Source organism: Salvia hispanica, chromosome 1, assembly GCF_023119035.1.
Source record: "Salvia hispanica cultivar TCC Black 2014 chromosome 1, UniMelb_Shisp_WGS_1.0, whole genome shotgun sequence".
NCBI lineage: Eukaryota > Viridiplantae > Streptophyta > Magnoliopsida > Lamiales > Lamiaceae > Salvia > Salvia hispanica.
In genome coordinates, this window is record NC_062965.1 from 18,951,206 (window position 1) to 18,975,718 (window position 24,513).

At 39.1% G+C, this 24,513-nt stretch overlaps 5 protein-coding genes and 1 pseudogene across 5 annotated transcripts; 1 reads left to right on the forward strand and 5 right to left on the reverse strand.

The window, feature by feature from the left end:
* Positions 1-287: 287 nt before the first annotated feature.
* Positions 288-2,794, reverse strand: LOC125201385 (COBRA-like protein 10). Its single transcript, XM_048099471.1, has 2 exons — positions 2,119-2,794; positions 288-1,760 (listed from the first exon to the last, which is right to left on the reverse strand). The coding sequence occupies exons 1-2, from the start codon at positions 2,696-2,698 to the stop codon at positions 352-354; spliced, it is 1,989 nt and encodes a 662-aa protein (XP_047955428.1). The 5' UTR covers positions 2,699-2,794; the 3' UTR covers positions 288-351.
* Positions 2,795-3,544: 750 nt separating this feature from the next.
* Positions 3,545-5,961, reverse strand: LOC125201386 (annotated as a pseudogene).
* A 931-nt stretch (positions 5,962-6,892) lies between these two features.
* Positions 6,893-9,915, reverse strand: LOC125201387. Its single transcript, XM_048099472.1, has 10 exons — positions 9,772-9,915; positions 9,554-9,604; positions 9,354-9,484; positions 9,055-9,127; positions 8,625-8,707; positions 8,468-8,506; positions 7,786-7,856; positions 7,602-7,716; positions 7,399-7,507; positions 6,893-7,094 (listed from the first exon to the last, which is right to left on the reverse strand). The coding sequence occupies exons 2-9, from the start codon at positions 9,600-9,602 to the stop codon at positions 7,439-7,441; spliced, it is 630 nt and encodes a 209-aa protein (XP_047955429.1). The 5' UTR covers positions 9,603-9,604; positions 9,772-9,915; the 3' UTR covers positions 6,893-7,094; positions 7,399-7,438.
* Positions 9,916-10,303: 388 nt separating this feature from the next.
* LOC125201384 (ribosome biogenesis protein BOP1 homolog) lies at positions 10,304-15,619 on the reverse strand. The gene is made up of 18 exons (XM_048099470.1): positions 15,258-15,619; positions 14,913-14,987; positions 14,458-14,652; positions 13,955-14,109; positions 13,695-13,812; positions 13,464-13,565; positions 13,120-13,273; positions 12,922-13,030; positions 12,722-12,824; positions 12,465-12,615; positions 12,261-12,387; positions 12,074-12,180; positions 11,929-11,999; positions 11,748-11,808; positions 11,252-11,479; positions 11,085-11,169; positions 10,641-10,819; positions 10,304-10,564 (listed from the first exon to the last, which is right to left on the reverse strand). The coding sequence occupies exons 1-18, from the start codon at positions 15,423-15,425 to the stop codon at positions 10,479-10,481; spliced, it is 2,274 nt and encodes a 757-aa protein (XP_047955427.1). The 5' UTR covers positions 15,426-15,619; the 3' UTR covers positions 10,304-10,478.
* Positions 15,620-16,630: 1,011 nt separating this feature from the next.
* On the forward strand, positions 16,631-17,504 carry LOC125201809 (protein NDR1-like). Its single transcript, XM_048100067.1, has one exon. It carries the CDS (start codon positions 16,711-16,713, stop codon positions 17,377-17,379), a length of 669 nt encoding a protein of 222 aa, XP_047956024.1. The 5' UTR covers positions 16,631-16,710; the 3' UTR covers positions 17,380-17,504.
* An 832-nt stretch (positions 17,505-18,336) lies between these two features.
* Positions 18,337-23,301, reverse strand: LOC125203049 (kinesin-like protein KIN-14N). Its single transcript, XM_048101351.1, has 17 exons — positions 23,087-23,301; positions 22,454-22,714; positions 22,155-22,299; positions 21,941-22,050; positions 21,737-21,856; positions 21,448-21,651; positions 21,025-21,234; positions 20,873-20,947; positions 20,613-20,759; positions 20,349-20,487; positions 20,160-20,269; positions 19,889-20,050; positions 19,598-19,806; positions 19,421-19,502; positions 19,225-19,329; positions 19,030-19,134; positions 18,337-18,645 (listed from the first exon to the last, which is right to left on the reverse strand). The coding sequence occupies exons 1-17, from the start codon at positions 23,129-23,131 to the stop codon at positions 18,463-18,465; spliced, it is 2,412 nt and encodes an 803-aa protein (XP_047957308.1). The 5' UTR covers positions 23,132-23,301; the 3' UTR covers positions 18,337-18,462.
* Positions 23,302-24,513: the final 1,212 nt, after the last annotated feature.

Sequence of the window (24,513 nt, forward strand, 5' to 3'; positions counted from 1 at the left end):
AAGAAGGTTCTCATTTCAATCTGTTCAAATTTTTTACTAAATATCTCATATATTCCTCGTTGTGTCGTTTCTTTTCTTTTTTTCACCAGTTTTACAAAAATAATTATAAAACATTAAAGTGGAAGAGAGTCTGATAAGAGAAAGAATAATAGAGAAGCTTCTCTATATTATTTTTTCTCTTACATTCCACCACGTTAACTATTTAATATTATTTTTATAAATTGGATGAAAAAAAAATGACCCAAACATAAATCTCATAACATACTAATAAACATCTGACTGCATTTACTCTGATATTAATTAGGTTTAATATTATTACATGAACAAATCAACGGAATAAGTGATGGTTAGCTAAAAAAGAAGAAGCAAAGCAACCACAGCAAGCAAGAGCGCCGAAACTGCTGTCGCGGGCGTCAAGCCCGGGGCAGCAGCCTTGGGCAACACCTTCGGAAGCGCGCACTCCTCCCCGTTGAAATAAAGCTTCGTCGGGAACCCGTCCCCGTGCGCTATCTTCAATCCATGGATATGCTTCTTCGAGAACGACAACACCGACTGCTGCTTCCCCGGCACGGGCAGATCCTTGCCAGGGTGGGTCCCGTTGACCTCCCCGACAAGGTAGTTCATCCCGGGCAAGCCCTGCATGAATATCGTGTTGTCCACTCTGCTCATCACGCTTCCGTTGAACGAGTAAGATTTCTCGAACCCGGGGAAGGCCCGCTTCAACTCCACAGCCGAGTACCAGTCGACAAACGCGTCCTCCTCCCAGTTGAACACCGTCATCCTAGCCGTCCACCCCGTCTTGTAGTCGGAGTCGACGTGCCAGTTGATGCTCACGCCGCAGTTGTCGGGGCAGGGCAGCTTCCTCGGCAGCTTCTCATGGTTGATCTTCGCGAACGCGACCGTCTTCGCTGTCCTGTTCGCGAAGGGAACCAGTAAGCTGCTAGGTGGGACAGGAAGCGCTGCCGTGTCCCTGTCGCACTGCGGGTTCTCGTCGTTGCACCCGCACGCGCACGTGTTGCACGGGATGGCCCCGTCCGCGTAAAAAGCAGAGTAGGAGACGCAGCACCGGTTCTGCTTCGGCTTCGGCCGGCTCATGTTGCAGTTGATTTGCCAGCTGGCGATGGCGGACCCGGTTGACTCGATCCCCCGCGGGTCAGGGAACTCGGACGGGTCGACCCGGACCGGCGGTCCACATTTATAGTTCGGGTTCAACCGGCCCGTGATCTTCCAGTTCTGAGGCGGGCTGACCGCGGTCCGGTTCAAATCGGGCGGGAGTTTGAAAACCTCCATCTGGAAAATGGCTCGGGCTTTGGTCTTGTTCATGGTGATGGGGAGGAGGAGGCCGTCTTTACAACAATATGGGAGTTTTCCGACTTTTTCGTCGTTCTCGAGCTCTGGGGGAAGGTCGGAGATGACCGGCTTCTTCTGACAGTTCATGACGGTCGAGAAATCGAAGTCTTTGTAGTACTGGCCTTGTGGGCCGAAGATGCATTCCGATGGGTCCTTGCGGTGGGTGAAGGCGCCGCGCATGTCGTGGATGAACTCGTTACGCATCCACTCCCACGTGAGGTTCCACTGGTCGAGGCGGCCGAGGGGGTGGATGTTGTCAATCGTCACCTGCGCTTGGTACTTGTTCTCGTAGGCACGGAGGACGTCGTAGGTGAAGTGGAGGTCACCATACGTGCGCAGGGTGTACTTCGTCTTCTGCTTCTTGTCCTTAAACTTCGGATCCTTTTTGCAACACACGTGCATGTACCCGTCTGGCGAGCAAGGACAGACGCAGAAAAAATAATGAGTAGGGGTTATTTTTTTAAAAAAAATTACTTTACTAATAATTACTACCTCTGTGCCACAACATGAGTCGCATTTGGTGTGGGCACAAATTTTAAGAAAAGTGAATAAGTTAGTGGACTGAGGGTGCCACATATATATATTTGTTTTATAATAAAATGTGAGTGGAATAAGTTGGTGCAATGTGGGGCCGGCTTGTAAAAGTGATATGTGACTCTTATTGTGGGACGAACCGAAATAACAGTGACTCTTATCATGGGGCGGAGGTAGTATAGTAATATAGTCGTGAATTTTGAGTATTGAAAAATGTCGTGTAAATGAAGGCACCTTTGCGAGTGGCGGCGGGGCATTTGTAACCTTCATTAACAAGCTTCAAGGACTTAGGCATAGGGGTGGCTTTCTCGGCCACCCCGAACTGGGTCCCCTTAAGAGTGACCTGCACCTGCATTTGCCCGAAATCCGACGCCGTCTCGATGGCGGTCTTGAGGTCCGCCTGCGGGTACCCGGCCAGCACGGTCCCGTTCTTCCCCACACGGATGGGGAACCCCTCGCCGTTCACCACAATGGCCCCCTCCGCGGCCACTAGGAGCTCGTCGTGCTGGAAGCCCACAAACATCTTCCATGACTTGAGCTCCTGGGCCCCGGCGTTCAGGATCGCGGCCGTGGCCTTGAACGCCCATGCCTGGGCCGTCACGTTCTTCACGTGCGGGTACTCCTTCTCCCGCCCCTCGAACGTGTACGACAAGAATATCCCATTGCACTGCTCAATCTCTAGGGGTGGGGGAGGGGGCCCCTCATGGATTCCTGGGGTGCCTGGGACATCGTAGTCCTGCGCAACTGCGACGCCCCAGAGGACGAGGACGAGGAGGGGCCATGGGATCCTGGCGCGGGATTGTGATATGAGCATCGATTGGATTCGATTTGATTTGATTTGATTTGTCTAGAACGGGGCATGGCACGGTGCCGACGATGGCTCTAATGCCCCGTTGGAGAGGAGGGGGGAAAGGGGGGAAATGAAAAGTGATGAGAGTGAAGAAAAAGGATGAGAGAGTTTGTTAAGGGAAGGATTAGAATAGAGGTAGAAATTTGTGGGTGGCTATATTCAAGTATGACCCTCTTTTATGTTGCGAGGTCACGAGAGGATATAGGATTTTCTATTTTAACTATTTCTTCAGTATTTCTTGCTTCTTATTTATTTCTAGTACATACCTTTCTTTTTAGTTACTCTTAGTTAATCTTGCACCCAAATTGATTGATCGTATATCTATATCTATATGTGTCATTAAAAATAGACAAAAGTATCCATTAGCAAATAAAATGTTACTTGGCTCCCTCCGTCTTGCACGACTCCTCCGTTGTCACGGTGGTGGTTGTCGGAGGAGAGCGGTGAGTTTGGGCATGGTGTTCGTTGAGAGTGGTGATGATGAATTGATGGTTTTACTTTTGCAGGATGTGTATTTGCTTAGTTGCAGGATGTGTATTTGCTTAGTTATGTTTAAATTCATGTTAGTTTGGTAGTATGGAAACATATTTTAATATTGGATTAAGTGAACAAATAGTCTTACCTTATAATATTATTAGTAATAATATTAATAATTTATGAGTAGAGAAAAAGTCATATGACAAAATATATCCTTTAATTACATGATTTAACAAAACCGGTTGACACATTCCAAATTTAAACTCACCTACCATAGGATATTATTAGTTGAGAAAATAGATACAGTAGTAAATATACTCCTATTAAAGACAATGAAAATCCAAAGATATTGAGATGCATAATTGCAAAGAACAAAAGAGTGATATAGGCATATTACATATCGCATTCACTGAAACCCAACATTATAATCCAAAAGCAAACAAATCAAACAAAGGTAAAAGTCACCATTTTAGAAACTGAAACTCCCCAACGTTGAAACCAGAAGCAAACAAATCAGACAAAAGGCAAAGCCACCATTTTAGAAACCACCACGAAGGCGCAGGACAAGGTGAAGGGTGGACTCCTTCTGTATGTTATAGTCAGCAAGAGTCCTTCCATCTTCCAGCTGCTTCCCAGCAAAGATCAGCCTCTGCTGGTCCGGCGGGATACCCTCCTTGTCCTGGATCTTTGCTTTCACGTTGTCAATCGTGTCCGAACTCTCCACCTCCAACGTGATTGTCTTCCCGGTCAGAGTCTTCACAAAGATCTGCATCCCTCCGCGCAACCTCAGCACCAGATGCAGGGTGGACTCCTTCTGGATATTATAGTCCGCCAGCGTGCGACCATCCTCAAGCTGCTTGCCAGCAAAGATCAACCTCTGCTGGTCTGGAGGGATGCCCTCCTTGTCTTGGATCTTAGCCTTGACATTGTCTATGGTGTCCGAACTCTCCACCTCCAACGTGATCGTCTTCCCAGTCAGTGTCTTCACAAAGATTTGCATTCCACCCCTCAGCCTGAGCACCAAGTGAAGAGTGCTCTCCTTTTGAATGTTGTAGTCAGCAAGTGTTCGCCCATCCTCGAGCTGCTTGCCAGCAAAGATCAACCTCTGCTGGTCTGGGGGGATGCCCTCCTTGTCTTGGATCTTCGCCTTGACATTGTCGATGGTGTCTGAGCTCTCGACCTCAAGGGTGATGGTCTTTCCAGTCAAGGTCTTAACGAAGATTTGCATACCACCACGGAGGCGGAGGACCAAGTGAAGAGTGCTCTCCTTTTGAATGTTGTAATCAGCAAGGGTTCGCCCATCCTCAAGCTGCTTTCCTGCAAATATCAACCTCTGCTGGTCTGGGGGGATACCCTCCTTGTCTTGGATCTTTGCCTTGACGTTGTCAATGGTGTCTGAGCTCTCGACCTCAAGGGTGATAGTCTTTCCGGTCAAGGTCTTAACAAAGATTTGCATGCCACCACGGAGGCGGAGGACCAAGTGAAGGGTGGACTCCTTTTGGATGTTATAATCAGTAAGAGTGCGGCCATCCTCGAGCTGCTTGCCAGCAAAGATCAACCTCTGCTGGTCTGGGGGGATCCCCTCCTTGTCTTGGATCTTTGCCTTGACATTGTCTATGGTGTCTGAGCTCTCAACCTCAAGTGTGATAGTCTTTCCGGTCAAGGTCTTAACAAAGATTTGCATGCCTCCACGGAGGCGGAGGACCAAGTGAAGGGTGGACTCCTTTTGGATGTTGTAATCTGCAAGAGTTCGGCCATCCTCAAGCTGCTTGCCAGCAAATATCAACCTCTGCTGGTCTGGGGGGATCCCCTCCTTGTCTTGGATCTTTGCCTTGACGTTGTCAATGGTGTCTGAGCTCTCAACTTCGAGGGTGATCGTCTTACCAGTTAGAGTTTTCACAAAGATCTGCATCTGTATAATTCAAATACAAATCTTATCATAAACTGATCATACAAACTTTTTGTTACCTTTTTTCTTGAAACAGAGAAAGCTAGGTAAGATTATATACAGAATTATCCAGCCAACAATCAATTGCATCAAAAAAACAACAGTGGTTAAACAAAAATCCAAAAAAACAACAGAAACCAAAGAAAAACTACCGGGGAACCAGTGGATTCATCAACCACAAACAAAAATTAACAACAAAATCAACATGATGGACAAGCGACGGATCAAATACGTTTGCATAGAAACACATGGAGCCTAATCAGAAATGGACCATAAAAATCAGTTGCAACTTTTTCTTGACACAGAATACAAAGCTAGATACGATCATGTACAGATTTATCCAGCCAAAAATCAACTGTATTTAAAATAATACTAGCAGCTAAACAAAACCCTAATAATCAACAGAAACCAAAGAAAACAACCGAAGACGAACGGATTCGCCTATTTTCCCCCAAAACCCCCAAAATATGCGAATCAGTCACAGCTAAAATCAAGTATACGAAGTCAACCTAAAATTAACAACGAAATCAACATATATGCGACGGATCAAATTCGTTTGCATATGATAATCTCGTTCGCAGATCCAGAAACACACAAATCCGATAAATTACACATTAAAAACATGAATAGAATCAGCGATAAGAACGAGTTCGATCGTATTGAAAATACACGGATCTAAAACAGAAAGCAAGGTAATTACCTTGGATCAAATGAATTGGCGAACGACTATAACCAGAAAATTGAAGAGTATTGAGATTTAGAGAGGAGCTGAATGATGATATGAGGAAGAGGGATCGGAGCTCATCTATATATATATATGCAGGAGACCGACTCAAACCGGTCACCGAATCAACCGGTTGACCAATTTTTTTAAATTTTTTAATAGATAGTATTTGAGGAATACTAATAATTGAATGGTTGTTATAGCAACTTTATTAAATTAATATTCTCAAGAAAAGGAAACAAACTTATCGATTTTGGAGGCGGCGAATAAGACCTTTTCCATATTCAAGTATATCTAATCAATTAATAGGAATATCATATATGTCATCCAATTATGACCATATATGTGTGATTATTATACCTAATTCATTGCACCCAATTTTCTACACTTCGTTTTCTTTTTTAGGGAAAATGCAAATTCATTAATTAAAAAAAAAAAAAAAAACAAGTAGATTACCTATTTGACTACGAGGAATGTAATCAAATGCAAATTTTAAATACTGCACAAACTTCGAATTATAATTTGGACCGTTAAAAAATGTCAATAGATTACAAAATAATAGCAACAGAAAATATCAATACAGTGTAACGGTTGACATTGTGTTAATATTGTGTTAACATTGTATTGACATCAAAATCTTGAAATTTTACATTATGTTGACATTGTGTTAAAAAATTTATAGTTTGTACGATATTTAAGTTTGTATTTTATCACTGCCATTTGACAATTAACTTTATCTATATTGCATCCATTTTAATGTATAAAATCATCTTAGACCTCTATTTATGATTCAGCAAATTTTGGATAACATGACAAAGATATCCAACAATTGTTTAATAGAGGCAACTTGAACTAAAAACAATTGGACATTCAACAACTTGTGGATATGCATTTTTAAAGCGACGTAGCGGCAAAGTTTCAACCATTGTGATAATTTCCAAGCAATTATCTATCCTTTTGTATTATCACTTTTTTGTTCTTTTTCCCAATTGATCCTCCCACAGATATATAGTCCATGAACAATGTTAACATAAGAAATTAGATATTTAGAATTACAACATAACATTCCTCTATATGCATATAAACAAAGTTGCAACATGATATATGTTGCTACATCCAACATACTATTTATCTACACTTGATCTACAATGTCTCCTCTTCTTGGTTCATTCCTTCGGTTTGCTTCAACTTTGCAAATAGCAGCTTCCACTCTGTCCACAAAATTCCATCACATCATCAGAAATAAAACATGAGAGAGAAGGCACATACTGTATATTAGGACACAATAGATTATGTGAGTTTTAGAACTTGTTTTATCAATTTTGGCATGCCCCTTTTATTTTGATAATGACATCCCTATTCTATTTGCAAGTTTCAAGTAGTGGAGAATTACATCCCTATTCTATTTGCAAATTTTGGCATGTCCATTAACAGATATGGTTATGGATGGTTTGATGAAAATATATATCACTGGCAAAAAAGAGTGGTTGAATGTGAAAGTGCAACATTTCATACCTTACTATTGTTTGAACACAGTTTAGTTGCCCATCTCATTTCAGCTGGGTCCGCTAGTTTTTGAAGGACCGCATCTTTCCACTAAAGCATTATAGAGTTGTTTCCCATTCTGCACGAAACCGAAAGGAGGGTGATGGGAAGTTGGATACAAATTTCCATGCTTCAAAACAAAATTGCCTCTTTACCACATACAGAACACTTACAAATATTACTGGGAAAAAATGGATTTGTCCTTCAGGTTTTGTCTGTGTCTCTTTGAAATAAACCAGGATTGGGAACGATGGCCACCAGAGCTCCCAGTTGACAAACGTTGAATATCTGATCATTTATTGAGATAAATCAAATTGAACTCATGAGAAAATCAGCTAAAAGAAAAGTTCCACTCACTTCCACCGGTTTTTTCCACCTACAAAAACATTTTCACCCGACTCTTGAAGCTGATCTCCAACTTTTACTTCCTGTAATGAGGTTTGGTATAAGCCATTGATATATAGCAAACCAGAATGATATGGACTATAGTCAAAATGTAAAGGATGGTTTTTTTCTCTGTGTTGCCGAGAAAACAACCACTCCCCCCCCCTCCGTTCTACGGTAGTTGAGTCGTTTTTCCATTTTTGGGACGTTCGACCATTGTAGAGTCATTTCCCTTTTTTTGGCGTTCAAATATGCCAGACATTTGAATTTGCTACCTTTGCTACTAGTATATTACTACTTACTTTCTAAATTCATAACATCACAACTGCAAGTCATAAACGCATATATCACACTCAATTTGAGGCTCATAGTTCAACTGATCCACTCTACCATTTAGTAGAAAATATGTAATGTGACAGACAGGACATTGGCATCTTTTGAAAAATCGTCTCAATACAAACAAGTTGGTCTATAGTCTAGAGTCTCTAGACTCTAGATAGAAGCATAGTTTGACAAAAGTCCTATCAACCGGTATACAACATAGATCAAAGGGAGAACTCTATTCCAACCATCAAGAACAATACTAACACAATTCAAGACAAAATGAATATATGAGTTACAAATGAAGTAAGTTATTAAGAATAAGAGAACAAACCAGGGCTTCCTTATCAAAGACAAATCTCACTCTTGTTGCCTGAAAGAAGAGTTATCTAGAGGTAAAAAAATATCATATGAACAGACTTCTACGAAGATATGTTTCTAATCTAGCAATAACATTTGACTAATTTATCAGCTAAGGAACCTGACAGTACCTGGACTAGCAGAAGCAACCCCAGAAGGCCAACAGGTACTGCCGCTACTAAATTATCAGCATAAACAAAACCACCAGCCATTCCTGCTCAAGTTCAGAAACTCAGACTGTAACCATCATACAAGAACTTCTATTTGTGTGGTAGGATTAGGATTCAAAGATAAAAATATACTACTACTGTAATTGAGTATTTGAAGGATGAAATCAAGAAGCAAGTTCAAATTAATCAATCCATGAATGGATTAGCCCATATTATTATCTATACATCATATCAACAACTGTCTCAAATATCCTAACGCAGGAGCTTCGTATACCTTTTTTTTCTCCCTGTTAATGACAAGCAACACAAGGTGCTATAATACATGATTCAAATTGTGTAGCAGATATGTAAAAGCATTTATAATTTGTCACTTCCAATCATTAAAACCTACCAAAAAGCACAACTGGAATTCGATAATCAGGGTCAGGAATAACAGTAGTCCCTTTCACCGCCTTCCGACCAAGCTGCACCATAAAATTTGACACTGAATTATATTTGCATTCTACTTAATTTAATTCATCCAAAATGTTTACCTAAACCTAAACGCTGCAGCCTGCAATCACTATGCTTGCAAAGAGAAATGGAAAAACTTGTTCTAAATTAACAAACCCCTAATTCCATTCATATCAAATACTAAAAGAGATATTATCAGCAGAAACTGAGTAACTAAAAGAGTAGAGAATCTCGAACCACGGAAGAAATAAGGGCACGCCGTGTTGGTATTGTTCCTGCATTTCTGGTGGAAATGGAATTGCTGTACATCAATTTTCCAGTAAACGAACTTGGAAATTTGCTTTTGAAAGCATCGCCTTTGTTGTGATCTGATAAGAATTGTGAAGAGTTAGTTATTCGGTAGAATATGTCGAATTATTTTATGGCGCAAAGCTCACAATGTGCAGAAACGAAGGAAGAAGAAGGCCAGCAAAGAGCGAGCTCCATAACTGCAAACGCACTAAAATTAACATCGAAATCCGATAGATTACACAAACACAAACACAAACACAAAATTCCGATAAATTACACATTAAAAACAGGAATAGAATCAGCGATGAAAACGAATTCAATTGTAATAGAAAACACTGAAATAAACAGAAAACAAAGTAGTTACCTTGGATCAAATGAAGTGGCGAACGACTATAACCAGAAAATAGAAGATTATAGAGATTTAGAGATGAGCTGAGTGTTGAAGTGATGAATACTAATAAATGAATGGTTGTTAATAAATGAAGCCTATTTTGGGACTTTTGCTGAATTATAAAAAATGAAATAGTACTAAATTAAACGATAAATAGGAAGCCTTGAATATAAAGGCAAACTTTTTGTACTATCAAGATTTCTACTTTTTTTTTTTATTAACCACAGGTGTAGAATCCGATTCATCCTGCTCAATCGGGTTTGCAAATCAAAGCCGAAAGTCTTCCAGCGGGCAACGGGATTTAAACCCGTGACCTCAAGATTTTCTACTTATAGATTCTATTTACAAACTTTCTAATTTGTACAGATTTTAGTAATTATTTTATATGATTGTACATGAGTAATCAAATTTAATTTGAATATGTCAGGAAACAATGGTTAGAGTGAAATTTCATATACGAAATTTGAAAACTTGTGATCAAATTGATAAATTCCAAATACCGAGATACAATCGACATAATTAATTGCTATATAAGTAACTTCTTTAGATGCCAATATATCAAAATGCTACAATCTGGAGTTAATAACCGTCAAACATACAACCTCAAATCAAAACTTGTCCTCAACCTCAAGAGAGGTGTGAAGGGAGCTTAGCCTAGGGTATGAATGGTCTATGAAGAGCTAATGGCAATAGAGCTTAATCAAGGAATCTGCGCCGGCAGTGAACAGCCAAGGTTGCCTTGGATGGAACTTACAGTCCATAACTCCTGCACAAACCACCCGAATACAACGATTATTAACATGCAAAACATCCTCGTACCAATATAAAAATCCGCTAGTTACCTCTTCCATCAAAACTGGAATGCCCTCGAAGAATCTCCAGGGGAACTATCAGTGGGTTTTGATTAAGATCCGAATACACCATTCCATGGAAAACGTATGCTGTGCAATCATCTGAGCTTGACACAAATAAAGGGTAGGACCGATGGTAGGCAACACTGGTGATATCTTTTCCATGGCATCTGCAAAATTGGACAGACTCGATAAGCAGGCAAGAATCTGGATCCAACTTTTTTTGTGATTGTTAACAAGAAGCAAGTTCAAATAAATTCCAATCTTTCAAAATGATGAATATGATAATAAAAAACAAGGCTGCACGATAGATGGAAATTGACGGTATAGATAATTAGACTAGGCGGCCCTATCATGAAATACAATACGGGACTGCATAGCAAAGCGTGAGAAAGAGTCAAATAACAATAACCAAGCTCATCTCAAAGTCATTACCTAAGGACTTTATAAGGTTTGGATGAAAGGTCCATGTCAAACCAACACAATTTTCCATCTTTGCTTCCAACAATGGCATTATCACCTGCATTACAAGGGATCAGATGTGTGTGTGTACTCTAACACGTGTGGAGGTGGGGTATCAGATCAGAAAGAGAAAGACATACCACCAGGGTGGATAGCGAGGGAAGAAATTTCACGGACACCGGGTTCAAGTTTTTTGACAAGTTTTTGCTTCAATAGATCATAGACGCGGACATCCTTTTTTGTTGCAGCAAAGAACATGGAACGTGTAGGATGGAAAGCACTTGCAACATGAATTCCTTTTGTCTTGAATGGAATCCGTTGTGTAAGTTTTTTGGAGAGTTGGTGAACTAACACTGATCTTGATTCGCGTACATTTAAGTTAAGGAATGTCAATCTGAGCAAGCGTATAGCTACCATTGCAAAACCAGGACACAAACTGTAACAGGGAGTAAGAATGCAAGGAAACTACATATTCTTGCATTTTTAACACATATAACTATTTTGTATATATAACAAGCTCTTCTAATTCACTCTAGTATATACTATCAGATGGAGTACTATTATTTGAGGCCTAATTTTAAAAAATAAAAACATACTGAAACAACTACAGCATATATATAGCCAGTAAAAGGATATCAGATGGCATGAGAGTTGAAAGATAGTCTCCTTTACGATGCCATTCCACTTTAGTAACAGTCTGCAATTCAGCAACAATAAGTCATTATCCGTAACAGAAGATGTTGAGAAATGACTGATTACGGAGCAGCATGAGACAAATATAAGTTGAGATGTGGAAAACAATAAAGCAAAAAAGCACCTTAAAATGCTTCAGTCTGATTCCTCCATGTGTATCGTCCTGAAGCCAGTTGACAATAGATTCATTTGTATCTGAATACAAAGTTGTTAGTATGTGGAAAAGGGCACAGTGCATAAAGATTGATTAGTTTCTTCGTTATACTTACCAGAGTCATCAGCCTCCACCTGCGGTTGAACATGGAGAAGATCTTCGATCTTTTTCTGATGTTCATCACTTCCACAACTGGTTTTCAAAATGAACACATCTTGGCCCCTGAAAATTAGTAAATTATTGATATATACCATCATCCATTCCCAATGCAAGTTAAGTTAAGGCTCTCAGATATTTCTTACGCTGCTACAGCTAATATAGGAAGCTCGGGATTCCATTCAACCTCGCTGATAGGTTCACCTATATCCCAGATCTGGAGACACCTGCCAGTTTCAACTTCCCAAATGCGGAGAGTCCCATCTTTTGAACCTTAATTAACAAAAAAGTTCATTTAGATACCAGTTCTAAATATATATTTTAGACTTGAAGCTCATTAGAGATCGAACCAGAAGCAAGCCACTGTCCTGTGGCCTCTGCAGAAATAGTCACCACTGGGCCCTTATGACCTCTGTACTCGAGATAACAAGTTGTTGGATACGGTTTAAGATTTTTAGGGCTTGGCAGCTTTGGTTTCAAAGACTCGGGATCAATATTAATCTGGAATTTGAGCAGGAAATAATTTGAGATTAATCTCACATTTACCATCAATTATTATTTTCCAAACTAAATTAAGAATTCATCTAAGCATGTAAGAAACACGTACACGTTTCTTATGAACTCTTGGACATAGATAAAGATCCAAACATCGATCGAACGTCTCTTGGACAGCTTTCTCATATGCAGGAACACTTCTCAAGGAAGTATATCTGAATTTCACATCGAAAGAATATAATTAGAACTCCTTGCACAATGCTTCTGACAGAAGTAAAGATCATCTACTGGAACATGGCACGGAAAAATTACTGTTTTGGTATAAATTTAGGCCTGTCCTCCTCAAACATGAGCTGGTAAGCATTAATTTCTTCTTGTGTTGGGATGTATTCTAAAGAGGGATTGTAAGACTCCTCGTGACCTGAAAATATATAACACAATCCATCTTGAGATCATGAAAACTTGAAGAAATAATATCCAGCCATTTCAAATTTCAGATAGCAAACAAACCCGGCAGCTTAGGTTTTGGAGCAGGAATATATGCCAATCCCTGTCTATCAGCAGAACTGGCTTCACCCCACAAATCATAAAATTTGGGCTCTTCCTTTGGTTTGTCATCAAGCTTAATCTGGCCACTCCTGATGGCCCGGACATACTTGACAACCTATAATATTGAAAAGGTTACACACAAAATCAAAAAGTATTGGAAGTGCAGCTCGTAACATCCTAAAAATATATCAACTGCATCTGTTTGCTCAAAGCATGACAGGATAATAATATGGAAAGCAACAAATCACCACAAGATCAGAAAGTAGATATGGAGTAGTAGAACTAACAAGCATGCAACCACATACCTTTTTAGCATCCCACTTAGAAGGAATGAAACGTCTCTTTGGTTCTGGTGCATTTGATAGTGGATGCTTGGCACCATCCCAAGTGAACCAATCAATATAAGACTGCAGAGCAAGACAAAGAATAATCAGATTCCACAATCAACAAAACATACATAATCAATTGAAGTGAAAGTAGCAAATGCCAAAGTACAAAACCAATAAATTTGATCACAAAATGAGGATATTACGCACCGGATATGGATCAAAATCAGCATGAGGTGCCTTTGAATCCATCATTCTCCGGATGAGATTGATCTCTTCTTTTGTCAACTCCACTTCCTCGTCATTGTACTCATCTATTATCTTACGCCTGAATGCCATGCAAAACACAAACTAATCACCACAATGCATCTTGCTAGGAGTACATATGCATAGAAACACAATGTAGGAATTGACTATAGGCACTCCGCACTAGAATTATAACAGAACACTGGTTTCAGATATGGACTCACCAACTCTTTGCATCATCAGTCCTTGCAAGAAAAGAATCGAGCTTGCTCTTTTTCTCTTTTTTCTTGATCTTCTTTCCAGATAGATCATATCCAATATGTTCTTCATCCTTGTACCATTTCAAAGGAACATCTCCAATAGTATTGCGAGGTGCAACCTGATTTCAAGAAGGAAATTCATAAGTGACACATTTCAAACAATTTGTATGATTCTCTCAGTCTCTCAGACAGTTTCTTCATCAGTCACCTAACAAACTGAGTTACACTGATTAGATATTCAAGCATGCTAAATTGAAATAAAAAAGACCAATCTTGATTGGCAAGGACTTTGTAAAATAGGTTAGCATAAACTTATGTCTTACACCTATAAAGCATTGGAGTGTCCTTTCCTTTTCTTATAGACAAATTACTTATTCTTTTCCCCTTTGGACACTTGGGGATGTAAGGAATTCAGAAGATAGAAGAGATGTTTGTGATATTAAAATAAAACTGGTACATGAATATACCTCATCTTCAGACGAGTCACTCTCCTCAACTATTTCACGTGAATCATCACTCCCGCCAGTGTTGTCTTCAACCCCACCACTATCATGTTCATCAACTTTGCTAACGGTGCTATTGTTTTCAACAGAGTCTTTGTCACCGTGGGGAGAGACTGCATTATCATCGTCCTCGTCATCATCACTGGATTGAAAAGCATCCTGTAACAGCAAAACTCATATTTATATAAGAAGTCAACAAAGCAGGAACCTAATGGATAGCCTGATTTTCCTCATATTGATGCCACAAAATTAACTATACATGCTACTTACCACAACCATGCCTCCAACAAAACCTAGACATCATTGTTGAAAAAAAGTTGTGGACAAGTAGTAATCTTTGGCATATCTTCATAATAAAAAATCTAGGTACCAGCTCTAATAAGACCCAAAGTACAAAAAATTTGCCAAAAACTGTGTACCTCATCCTCTGAGACAGAGAGATCACTTTCTTGGGATCCAGATTCATCACTTGAGCCTTCATCCCCAGTCAGAGTCTACAAAATTTACAAAAACAAGATTACATCAATGAACTGGATATTCTATTTATGCATACTAAAGCAAACACAATCCAACACATATGAATTGCCGAAGTTCTATAGCTCAACAATAGACATTTGGTTCCATTTAGTGAGCAGGTTCGTCAATTTTATGGGCAAAATGAAAGTTAACAAAAATTTGAAACACATTTAAATCGCAATCATAACGAAAACACGAAAATTAATTAATGAAAGCAGAACTAGGTTTGAGCAGGATTAGAAACGTACTTCATCATCATCATTTTCACTATCTTCGAAATCCGAAACAAAGGGGGAATCATCAGAACTCGTTTCCGCTTCTTCAATCCTCTTCTCAATTTCAACCAAATTACTCTCCTTCCGTTTCTGCAAGTCGTCTTTCTTGTCTGAGGCGTTGAGATTCCTCTTCGACCTCATTTTATAGTTGTTTGAGCGCTTGACTACAGTCGCAGGAGTCGCCGTGCAGCCGAGAAGAGAGAGAAATCTGAGTTTTAGGCGGCGATTAGGACGGAGGAAGGAGGAGGGAAAGGGAGGCTTCTGACACCGACACCGGCGGCGGACGCTTCTCCACAGCAAACTGTTTTTTTCAGAGTCGAAGGCGGAAGCGATAGCAGGGTATAGGTAGGGTTTAGTTTGTGGTGGATTAATGATGTGGAATTTATTTAATTAATATATATTCAAAAAATGTAAAATATTTTATAATAACCATATTTTGTGTTCCCATTTTTTACTTTTATCTTCAAAATTATATTTGTATTAAAAAATCGATTTATATTTCTTTTGTTAGGGATATTTTATAAAAACACTAAAGTTGTGTATTCAAACATGATTCATTAAAAAAAAATGCATGTAGTAAAATTACTCTCTATTTCCTAAGATGGTGTTTGATTTGCTAGAAAAATAATACCAAAATACAATCTATGATTAAGTTGTGAGATTATTTTAGTCATAGGGGTTAACTATGACTAGTTATCATATTATTATCCATCTAGGATTGAATTGTGGGTCGAATCTCGTGAACCAAACACACAACAAATTTAATCCCGGATACAATCTTGCAAATCGAACACCCCCTAAGTGTCCATTTTTGCACGAACCTATCCCTAGTCTTCGAATGAATACAAGAAAAATCAATACTTTAGTTACTTTCTCTCACTATCTTTCTTTTACTTTGTCAATTTTATATTAAAACTCGTGTCGAACCCAAAGTGCATATTCTTTAGAGACGAATAGAGTACAAATTAGCTTGTTATACTCATGAATACGAAACAAAAGATATTAGTAATATTTTGGTAACATTCCGAGTGCTCTTGGGTCTTTTAAGCCTGTCCTTTTTAAAAATCGATTTTTACTTTTTTATATAACTTAGTAAATATGTGTCACAGTCTGGTGACTAATTCCATTAGCATTTAACTTTAAAATAAAACTCATATTCTACTAACCTGTTTAATCCAGTTTTGCATTAAAAACATGCCAATTCGATCAATCCATTCTCATTATTCGAATGCTTCCATCTCGCTAAAGCCAAATTGATTGTTCAAGATATTGCCTAGAAAAGAGATGGAAATCCATAACTATGTAAACAATTGACTTCCCCACTAATCCAACTTTATAAATAAATATACCAAAGACCAAGACTAAAAAAAAAATCCAAATCACCCAATCACCAATCACACCAAAAAAAAAAATCTCCAACGAGAAAATGACAGACTCCGGCGCCGGCGGCGGGTGCTGCCGCTGCTGCTGCAGCTTCATCATCACCTCCGGCCTCACCGCCCTCTTCATGTGGCTCAGCCTCCGGACCTCCAACCCGACCCTCTCCATCGAAAGCCTCTACGCCGCCGCCCTCAACGCCTCCGACACCTCCCCCGCCGCCCGGGGCAACCGCACCGTGTTCCTCGACGTCAAGCTCGCCAACGGCATGAAGGACAAGGGCGTCCACTACGCCAACACCACTCTAACCCTATCATTCTACCGCCGCAACTCTTCTTCTTCTTTCTCCGATGATACTGATTTGATCGCCGTCGGCGACTACGCGTGGCCGGGGTTCTACCAGGGCCACAAGAAGAGCGCGCGGCGCCGCGCCCTGGTGGGCGCGGCGGGGGTGCCGTGGGCCGAGGCCCGGGACGCGATCTCCGCGGGCGGGGAGGGGGTGGGGTTTCGGGTGAGGGTGGCGACGAGGGTCAAGTTCAAGATCATGTTTTGGTATACTAAGAGGGAGAGGCTGGAGGTTGCCGGAGATGTTCAAGTCGACGCCACCGGTGGGAAGGTCGGCAAGAAGGGTGTGAAGCTTAAGTCAGCGGCGGCGGAGGTGCGGAGGGGTTGGGTGGCGGTGGTTATTTTTGGTTTGTATGTTGTTTTGTTGTGTTGATTTTTATTTTTTTTTCAATTAGTGTTGGTGATGGATTTTTTTGGATGATTTGTAGTTTTGGATATAAGGTGTGAATGATGAATTGATTCGTGAATTCAAGAGCTGTGGATTGTGGTTTTGTGATATTCATGTTCTATTTTGGTCCGTTTCTTTATTTGATTATATTTTGTTCTTTAATTTTTTTTTCAGTCTAAATTTAATCATCTTTTTGTTTTTAAAGTCGCAAAACAAATTAAAGTTTGATGAAATATTATGGTTTTTATAGTGATTTACCCTTACTACACTACTCTCCATCCATATCAATAATATGATATGAAGGAAAAGACACATGTATTGAAAAAAATGTTATATACGTCCCGTTGTAGTAGAGACGTTCCTTTTCGACACATGATTTAAGAAATTGTGTTAAAAGTGAGTTAAGTGAAAGAAAGATAGAGTAGAAAAGGACAAAAATAGAGAGATGAAGATAGAATACTTCATTTCAATAATTAAAAATGAAATATTTTCTTTTCTGAATTGTCCTATTAAAAGTGAAACGTTTACTAAAACGGAAACAATTCTGTCTCTACTTTTTCATCTCTCTTACTTTACTATCTCTTTATTAACTCAAAGACAACACTACATAAAATTTCGTATCATTTTTCAAATGTTTCATATTTAATGAGACGAGCTTTAATATAAGGAGGCATGATTATAAACTTGTGAATACATGGAGCTAAAATTATGGAAAAAAGTCTGTACATATGGAAAAAAGTTTGTACATAGGCTCAATAACCAGAAAATTGGAGTTGGGCTAATTGATGTTATTGTTCTGGACAGCTTCTAGAAGCAGGAAGAATGAAAGCAGAATGTTAATCAAACCTACTCATGTAATGAAGCAACCACACTACTTCTCTAAGAGGTCATGATTCAAAAGGCCTAAATCATGTATAATATCAATATGGGAGAGAAACTGAATTTGTGGTAAGATTTGATCATATATTATCAATGAGAATGTAATGACACCTTATACAATACAAAACCACACAAGATTGTTTAGGTTAGTATTTGTAAAAAATACACACACAGTTTGTGAAAATCAAATCAGCCAATGCTCAGACGAGAATCCGAGTAAGACTTGAGGCTTGTTTGGCGCCTCGGCACGCCTATTTCACAAGCATTGACTCTTGCAGCAAACCTCAGTGAACAAATTGATTCACCTACTGATGAAGGATCCGGCGACACGTTCACAAACATCAACGTCTTTGAGTCTCCACCTAAACAAGGCTGCAGCAGACAAAAAACCAGAGGGCCAAAGCAGATATAAGCTCAATGGTTTATACTGTTGGGATTCAAAACAGTTTGTATCTAATGACAGTGAAACCTAGTAAATCTTCAAATCTAAATGACAACGGAAGAGTTGCATATTCGCCCATAGGTCAAATCGGATGTGTAATTATTCGAATAATTGTTGGGAATATGCAAGCATATGAATCTAGGAGTTTTTGCTTGCATTGTTTTATTTGGTCTACGTTGATAAAAATCAAGATAATGCAGGATTAGACACGAAAGATCCTTTTTGGCTCTCTTTAGCCCTATGTCTAATAAAAGGTGGAATGAATGCTTTCATAACACATAATATAGAGAAACGGTGTTTGGTTGAACAATCACCTGGAGAAGATAGGTTAGTTTGGAGTTCCTATAAGGCACATGCTCCTCCTTCTTGGCCAAGGCAAATATAACATCGCTTAGAGACGATAAGCTTTTATTAATGGCCTGAGTAAGGGTTGTGATAACAGATTGTAACAGAGTCAGGAAATGCTAGATTTGCTTTGAGAAAAACAAAGATGATTGTCATTCTGATACCTGGGTTTCTTTCAACCGATCTCCAGTAGCGCCACTCTTGGATAACCGCTCACTACCAGCAAGGTCGATTAGATTCAGAACACCTTGTACTTGTTGGTCGGTACTCTAGTAACACAAGTAGAAAGAGATATCCATACATGTTCAGTTGTATGAATGCTAAGTTTGGAGTCGTCACAAGAAATTTGAAGAGCAATACCTCATTAACACCCATGATTCGCAAGGTGAAGACGAAATGGCTCCTTGAAGATTGTTCATTCATTTGTGTCTTTCCTACAGACCTAAAATTCAAGAATAACGAAAATGTAAATAAATTTGATACTGAAAACTGCTCATGCTTGAAAGAAAAGGATAAAGGTAGCATGAATATCATTACCTACTCTGCGCTGCCCGGTCTAAGAGGTACGAAACCTCCTTGCTACTACGAACATCCATGATTGTAAGATCAGAAACGTGAGTGTTTCCATTTGCATCATGTTTGATAGTGTATTGCTTCACATTTTCTAGCCGAGATGCATCAGAGATTGATTTGTTTGGGGCTAACAGATCACGGATTGTTTCATTATATATCTCAAGCATTGAAACCTGAAAAGTTGATTATAGTGATAAGTTGAAGCCAACGAAGAGAAAAATGTTCGAAGTAAGCAAGAGATGAAGCAACATTCACCTGCATTTCATATTTCCATCCTTGGGCCTGCAGAATTTGTCGAGTCTCAAATACCTGTTCCAATGTTCTCGGAATCAAACCTCTTTGATCAGGTGATTCTGGCTTGCCCATCATGGTATACGTCTTGCCAGAACCGGTTTGCCCATAGGCAAAGATACAAACCTGATTATGCAATATTGCTTTTAGTAACAATTTGAATTATCAGCAAATTAAAAATCTACAAATATGAACTATTCACTAGCTAAAAGAACATTGTGCATAATAGACCCACCTTATAGCCATCGAGTGCACTTTGTACAAGCTGTGATATCTCCACAAAAACTTCTTGTTGGGACGTATCAGGCATGAATGCTTTGTCAAAAGTGAAAGCAAGCTTTTGCCCTGACAAGAAGAATTAAAAATGGATGAGAAATGGAACAAGGGAATATAAATCCACCGAAAAAGTCAATCTGAAGCTCACCATTTTGAGTTACATCAATGCCTCGACCCATTGTTTCTGTAGCTGTTGGGAAAGAGATAACTTTTGTGTCAGCTCCAACTCCATCATCTGACAAAAAAGGTCTCACTCTACAAAAAACGCGGATGTTCCCTTTCAACTCCTGCATTGACAAATTGATTTCAGGAACAATTTACATAGCATCGTCTACTACAGAAATTAAGATAGACAAAAATCTTTTTAAGAAAAAATTCTGGAAAATGATTTAAGTGTAGGTAGTAATAGTACCAAGATAGTGTTGTGCAGTTTTTTGCGAAGCTTTTCTCCTTCTGCGATTTTGAACTCTGCATCAGCCAATCGGTTTTGTAACTCTTGAATACATGCCTTTTGTTCCTCGAATACAGATCTTGTCTCTGTGGCCGACATGTCTGATAGCTGGCACAATATACAAAGCAAAGTTGTGAATCCAGAATAATAAAAAACTCCATTTTCTTAATTTAATTATAAAATATATATGCCAAAGACATTCCAAATCAACATCGAACAACCTTCAGCTTCTTTTCTGCAAACGCCAGCTGCTCCTCCAGTTGTCTAATTTGCACTGTTTGACTCAAACAAGTTGACTGACAAAGGAAAAGAATGGCTATCAGAAAATTGCTTCCCAATCGTTAATTTTATATCTAGCAACAAAAAAACAAACCTCTAGCTCGTCCATTTTGCCACTGACGCTCTCTAACTCAACAACATATTTTCCAGTAGATTCTCTGTGCTTCACTACTTCAGCTGTTAGAGCATGCACTTGAAACAGCTGTTGATCACGATCATCTCTTATTTTTTGCAAATCACCTTTCAAGCTGGTAACTTCACTAGCCAGTGCCTCCTTTTGTTTTATAGCTTCATTTTGCGAATCCTTTTAAGATCAAGCATATACAAGCATAAGTAATTATTTGATGAAAATGTATCAGCATAGCAAATAGCATCTAGCATTGCCTTTAGCATATTCAAGAAACACAAAGATCTAGTAATTAAACCAATCGCATTCACATAGCATATTAAAAATAACTTTTGTTCTTTCAGTTTTAATTCAGTGTAAAAGGTCACAAACTGAAACAAAAAAACGCACCCTTGAGGTTGCAAGTTGCTCTTGCAGAGAACTATGATGGCCTCTCAGTGTACTAAGGTTTTCCACAACTGCCGCCTTCTCTTTCTCAACATGTTTTAGTGTCTCATTAGTTTCATTAAGTTCAGACTGCAGTCTACTATTATATTGTTGTAAGCTTGTGTTGTACTCTTGTAACCTCTTGTACATATCATTTTGTGATTGTATCTGCACGAGACATTAAACACCCAGAAGAACACATTAGATGAACAATTTATAAACAATCCTTACCTCCTATGTATCATCTACATACCTTCTGGATGTTACTAGCATTGTCTTCTTGAGTTCGCTTAAGCTCTTCTAGAAGGGAAGCTTGCACTTTCTCAGCAGCAAGTTTGGCCTCTCTTTCTCGTTCTAAAGAATCCAATGCTTCCTGCATTTTAACAATTAGTTCTTTGCAGTGGTTGGAACATTAGCTACCCGAAACTGTGTTTACTGTGTCATGGCTGTTTCATACCGATTTCTCTAGCTGCACTTTAGTATGATTTTCTTGCAGTGTGTCTAGGTTTTGCCGCAACTCCATGATAATCGAATTCAATTCATTATCTTTCTCTTTCATCAGCAGTTCTGACGGTGTTCACAAAATTAAAGTTAAAAGAAAACTCACATTAGCAAAAACAATTTCAGCATAAGCCCGATAATCGAAAAACCTGAAATTAGTTCATCCTTACCCACATCACTGCACTTCTTTTCTGCAACTTCCAGCAAATTCTTGAGCTTCTCCTGCTCGGTCACATAATTTCCTTCCAACTGTCGGAACCACCTAACACACTGCTTAAGCCTCTTAATGCAGTCCTCCATTTGTTCTTTCTTTTCCTGAAAAAAAAAAAACAGAAGTGCCCCGAATCAACATAGAATCAACAGATTCAACCTCATTTACACTGACACTTACAAACCACCACCAGCTCATATCAAACTGTGACACAACTGATCAATTAAAAATTTAAAAGACAAATCCCACTCAAAATACCTTGAAGTTGTAGTTGAATTTATTTTTACTTGCTGGCTTCTCGCTGAGCAAGGCCTCTACATCCTCCTTGGTGAACTCAATAACTCCACAGTCTGCACCCGAGCTGCCCGATGGCTTACTGTTAGGAGGTGGATCCTGTCCCCCATTCACCACCGAAAATGCTTGCCGAGATTGTGGCCTTCCCACAGTTCCAGAGGTCACTTTAGAGCCTCCAATCCGCCGCCTCTTATCCACCGTAGCCTCATCGCCACTGGGCTTACTCTGCATAAACCAATAGCAACCCCAATTCAAAATCAGAAATTTAAACCACACACCGTCGAAACTACCGAGGAAACAACTGTGTGTAAATTCCCTCATCGAAAATGAAAAGTAATTCAATCAAAACTATCCCCACAGATTATCCAATCAAACATACCGGCAGTCTTCACTGCACAATTAACAAAAACATGAGGGATTTCTTAAAAGCACAAATTTTAAACCCTAATTTTACACAAACACCGCACAAATACAGAACCATTGCCCCCAATTAGCTCAATAATGTACACGCATCTAAAGAAATACGAACATTGAGGCAATAAACGAACCCAAAATGACCTAAAAATCAAGAATAATTGATAGTGAAACGGCACTCACATGTGAAAGAGCGGGAGGAGGCTTGTTCTGGTTCTTGGAAGCCATACGCAGGGGGGAAGGGGGGTACTAGCGAAGCTCTCTCTCTCTCTCTCTCTCTAGCAGGAAATTGGGAGCTGCAGAAGAAGAGATCCGGATTGAGAAGAGCGTATGGACAAAGAAAAAGTGGGGGTCAGATTTTGAATTGGAATTCAAAATTGAGTGTGGCGGTAATGAGGAAAGATCCGTTATAAATTGAACTTCAAATAGTTTTTTATTTATTAATTTATTTTTATTTTTATTTTTATTTTTATGTGAGAAAATTGGGAAGTGTGGTGGTTGAATAAAAGGATTGTCAAATTTTGACACGCCACAAAAGGTGCAAAATTAATGAACTAGTGTCAAGTTTTACTGTGTTTTTGCCCTATTGGGTTGACCCATTAAATACATGCTATAATTCGGGTCGGATTCGGATGACTAGTTAATAATTAATTAGTTTAATTTTTTTTTTGTTGAGTTAATATTATACTTTATCATTTGTACTTTTCATATTTCGTCTCCATTCATTCCTTGCCTTCACACTGCCACAACCTCCACTATTATGTCGTCGTCGTTTGGTCATATCTCAATTGCATCACGTCTGAATTGTTTCGTGTCGTTGCGCGTGGTTGTCATGTTGGGTTTGTGTCATTGTGGTGTCATGTTAGGTTTGTATTTGGCTTAAGAATCTTGTTTACGTGTTGTATCGGGTTTAGCTTTAACTAGTTGGATCCTTGACAAGTCAATTCAATAATAATTCAACCCTCTTATTTTGTTAATCCTAGCCCAAAATAAAATTACTAACATATTAAACTTAGTGTTTGGTAATTATGGCATGATTCTCTTCGAATCCTAGGTGATTGTTGGTATTCATATCATCTATCACAAGTCACAGCCATTTCATCCAATACCTTATTATATCACGATCGCAGAGAAAAAAAAATAGAAGGGGTAAAGGAAGTTGACTGTCGTTGTTCTTCAACTTATCTGTCGTAGTCTTTACATGTGATTTGTTATATCCCGATCTTGCAGTACAACAAGGGAGGCAAGGGAATGGGCAGTGGGGCAACGACTACGACTACTCGCGAATCTTTCAATTTTTTCAATCGAGATTCTTCCGTCAATTTCTTTTTATCATAATTTTTTTAGTTACGATTCCTAGTTTTGAGGAACATCCAAAAACTAGTCATTTTACTTTTAATATCTAGATTTAATAATCAGCTTGTTTAATACTACTAAGTACTAATAATCATAGTACTTTGTACGGGATTTTCATAGTTAGGTTTTATATGTATAAAACACTAGTAGCAAGACTAGTAAAATACCAGCATTAATACATTTCAATTTTAATTAAAAACATGTGCCGTGTGCAATACGCACTTAATAATTACTAACATATATGAAGATTAAAT

What these genes read in the sequence shown, in the direction of transcription:
- LOC125203049 (XM_048101351.1), bottom strand. Translation starts at nt 23,131, where the DNA reads ATGGCTTCCAAGAACCAGAACAAGCCTCCTCCCGCTCTTTCACAT. An exon ending in CTCCTCCCGCTCTTTCACAT is followed by an intron (nt 22,715 to 23,086) that starts GTGAGTGCCGTT and finishes TGGTTTATGCAG; the next exon opens with AGTAAGCCCAGTGGCGATGA. An exon ending in GTGCACTCGATGGCTATAAG is followed by an intron (nt 20,051 to 20,159) that starts GTGGGTCTATTA and finishes TTGCATAATCAG; the next exon opens with GTTTGTATCTTTGCCTATGG.
- LOC125201809 (XM_048100067.1), top strand. Translation starts at nt 16,711, where the DNA reads ATGACAGACTCCGGCGCCGGCGGCGGGTGCTGCCGCTGCTGCTGCAGC.
- LOC125201384 (XM_048099470.1), bottom strand. Translation starts at nt 15,425, where the DNA reads ATGAGGTCGAAGAGGAATCTCAACGCCTCAGACAAGAAAGACGACTTG. An exon ending in CCTATATTAGCTGTAGCAGC is followed by an intron (nt 12,181 to 12,260) that starts GTAAGAAATATC and finishes ACTAATTTTCAG; the next exon opens with GGGCCAAGATGTGTTCATTT. An exon ending in TTCAACTCTCATGCCATCTG is followed by an intron (nt 11,480 to 11,747) that starts ATATCCTTTTAC and finishes ACTTAAATGTAC; the next exon opens with GCGAATCAAGATCAGTGTTA.
- LOC125201385 (XM_048099471.1), bottom strand. Translation starts at nt 2,698, where the DNA reads ATGCTCATATCACAATCCCGCGCCAGGATCCCATGGCCCCTCCTCGTC. An exon ending in CCCCGCCGCCACTCGCAAAG is followed by an intron (nt 1,761 to 2,118) that starts GTGCCTTCATTT and finishes CTTGCTCGCCAG; the next exon opens with ACGGGTACATGCACGTGTGT.
- LOC125201387 (XM_048099472.1), bottom strand. Translation starts at nt 9,602, where the DNA reads ATGGAGCTCGCTCTTTGCTGGCCTTCTTCTTCCTTCGTTTCTGCACAT. An exon ending in TCTTTGATAAGGAAGCCCTG is followed by an intron (nt 7,857 to 8,467) that starts GTTTGTTCTCTT and finishes ACCTCATTACAG; the next exon opens with GAAGTAAAAGTTGGAGATCA. An exon ending in ATTTTTTCCCAGTAATATTT is followed by an intron (nt 7,508 to 7,601) that starts GTAAGTGTTCTG and finishes GGTTTCGTGCAG; the next exon opens with AATGGGAAACAACTCTATAA.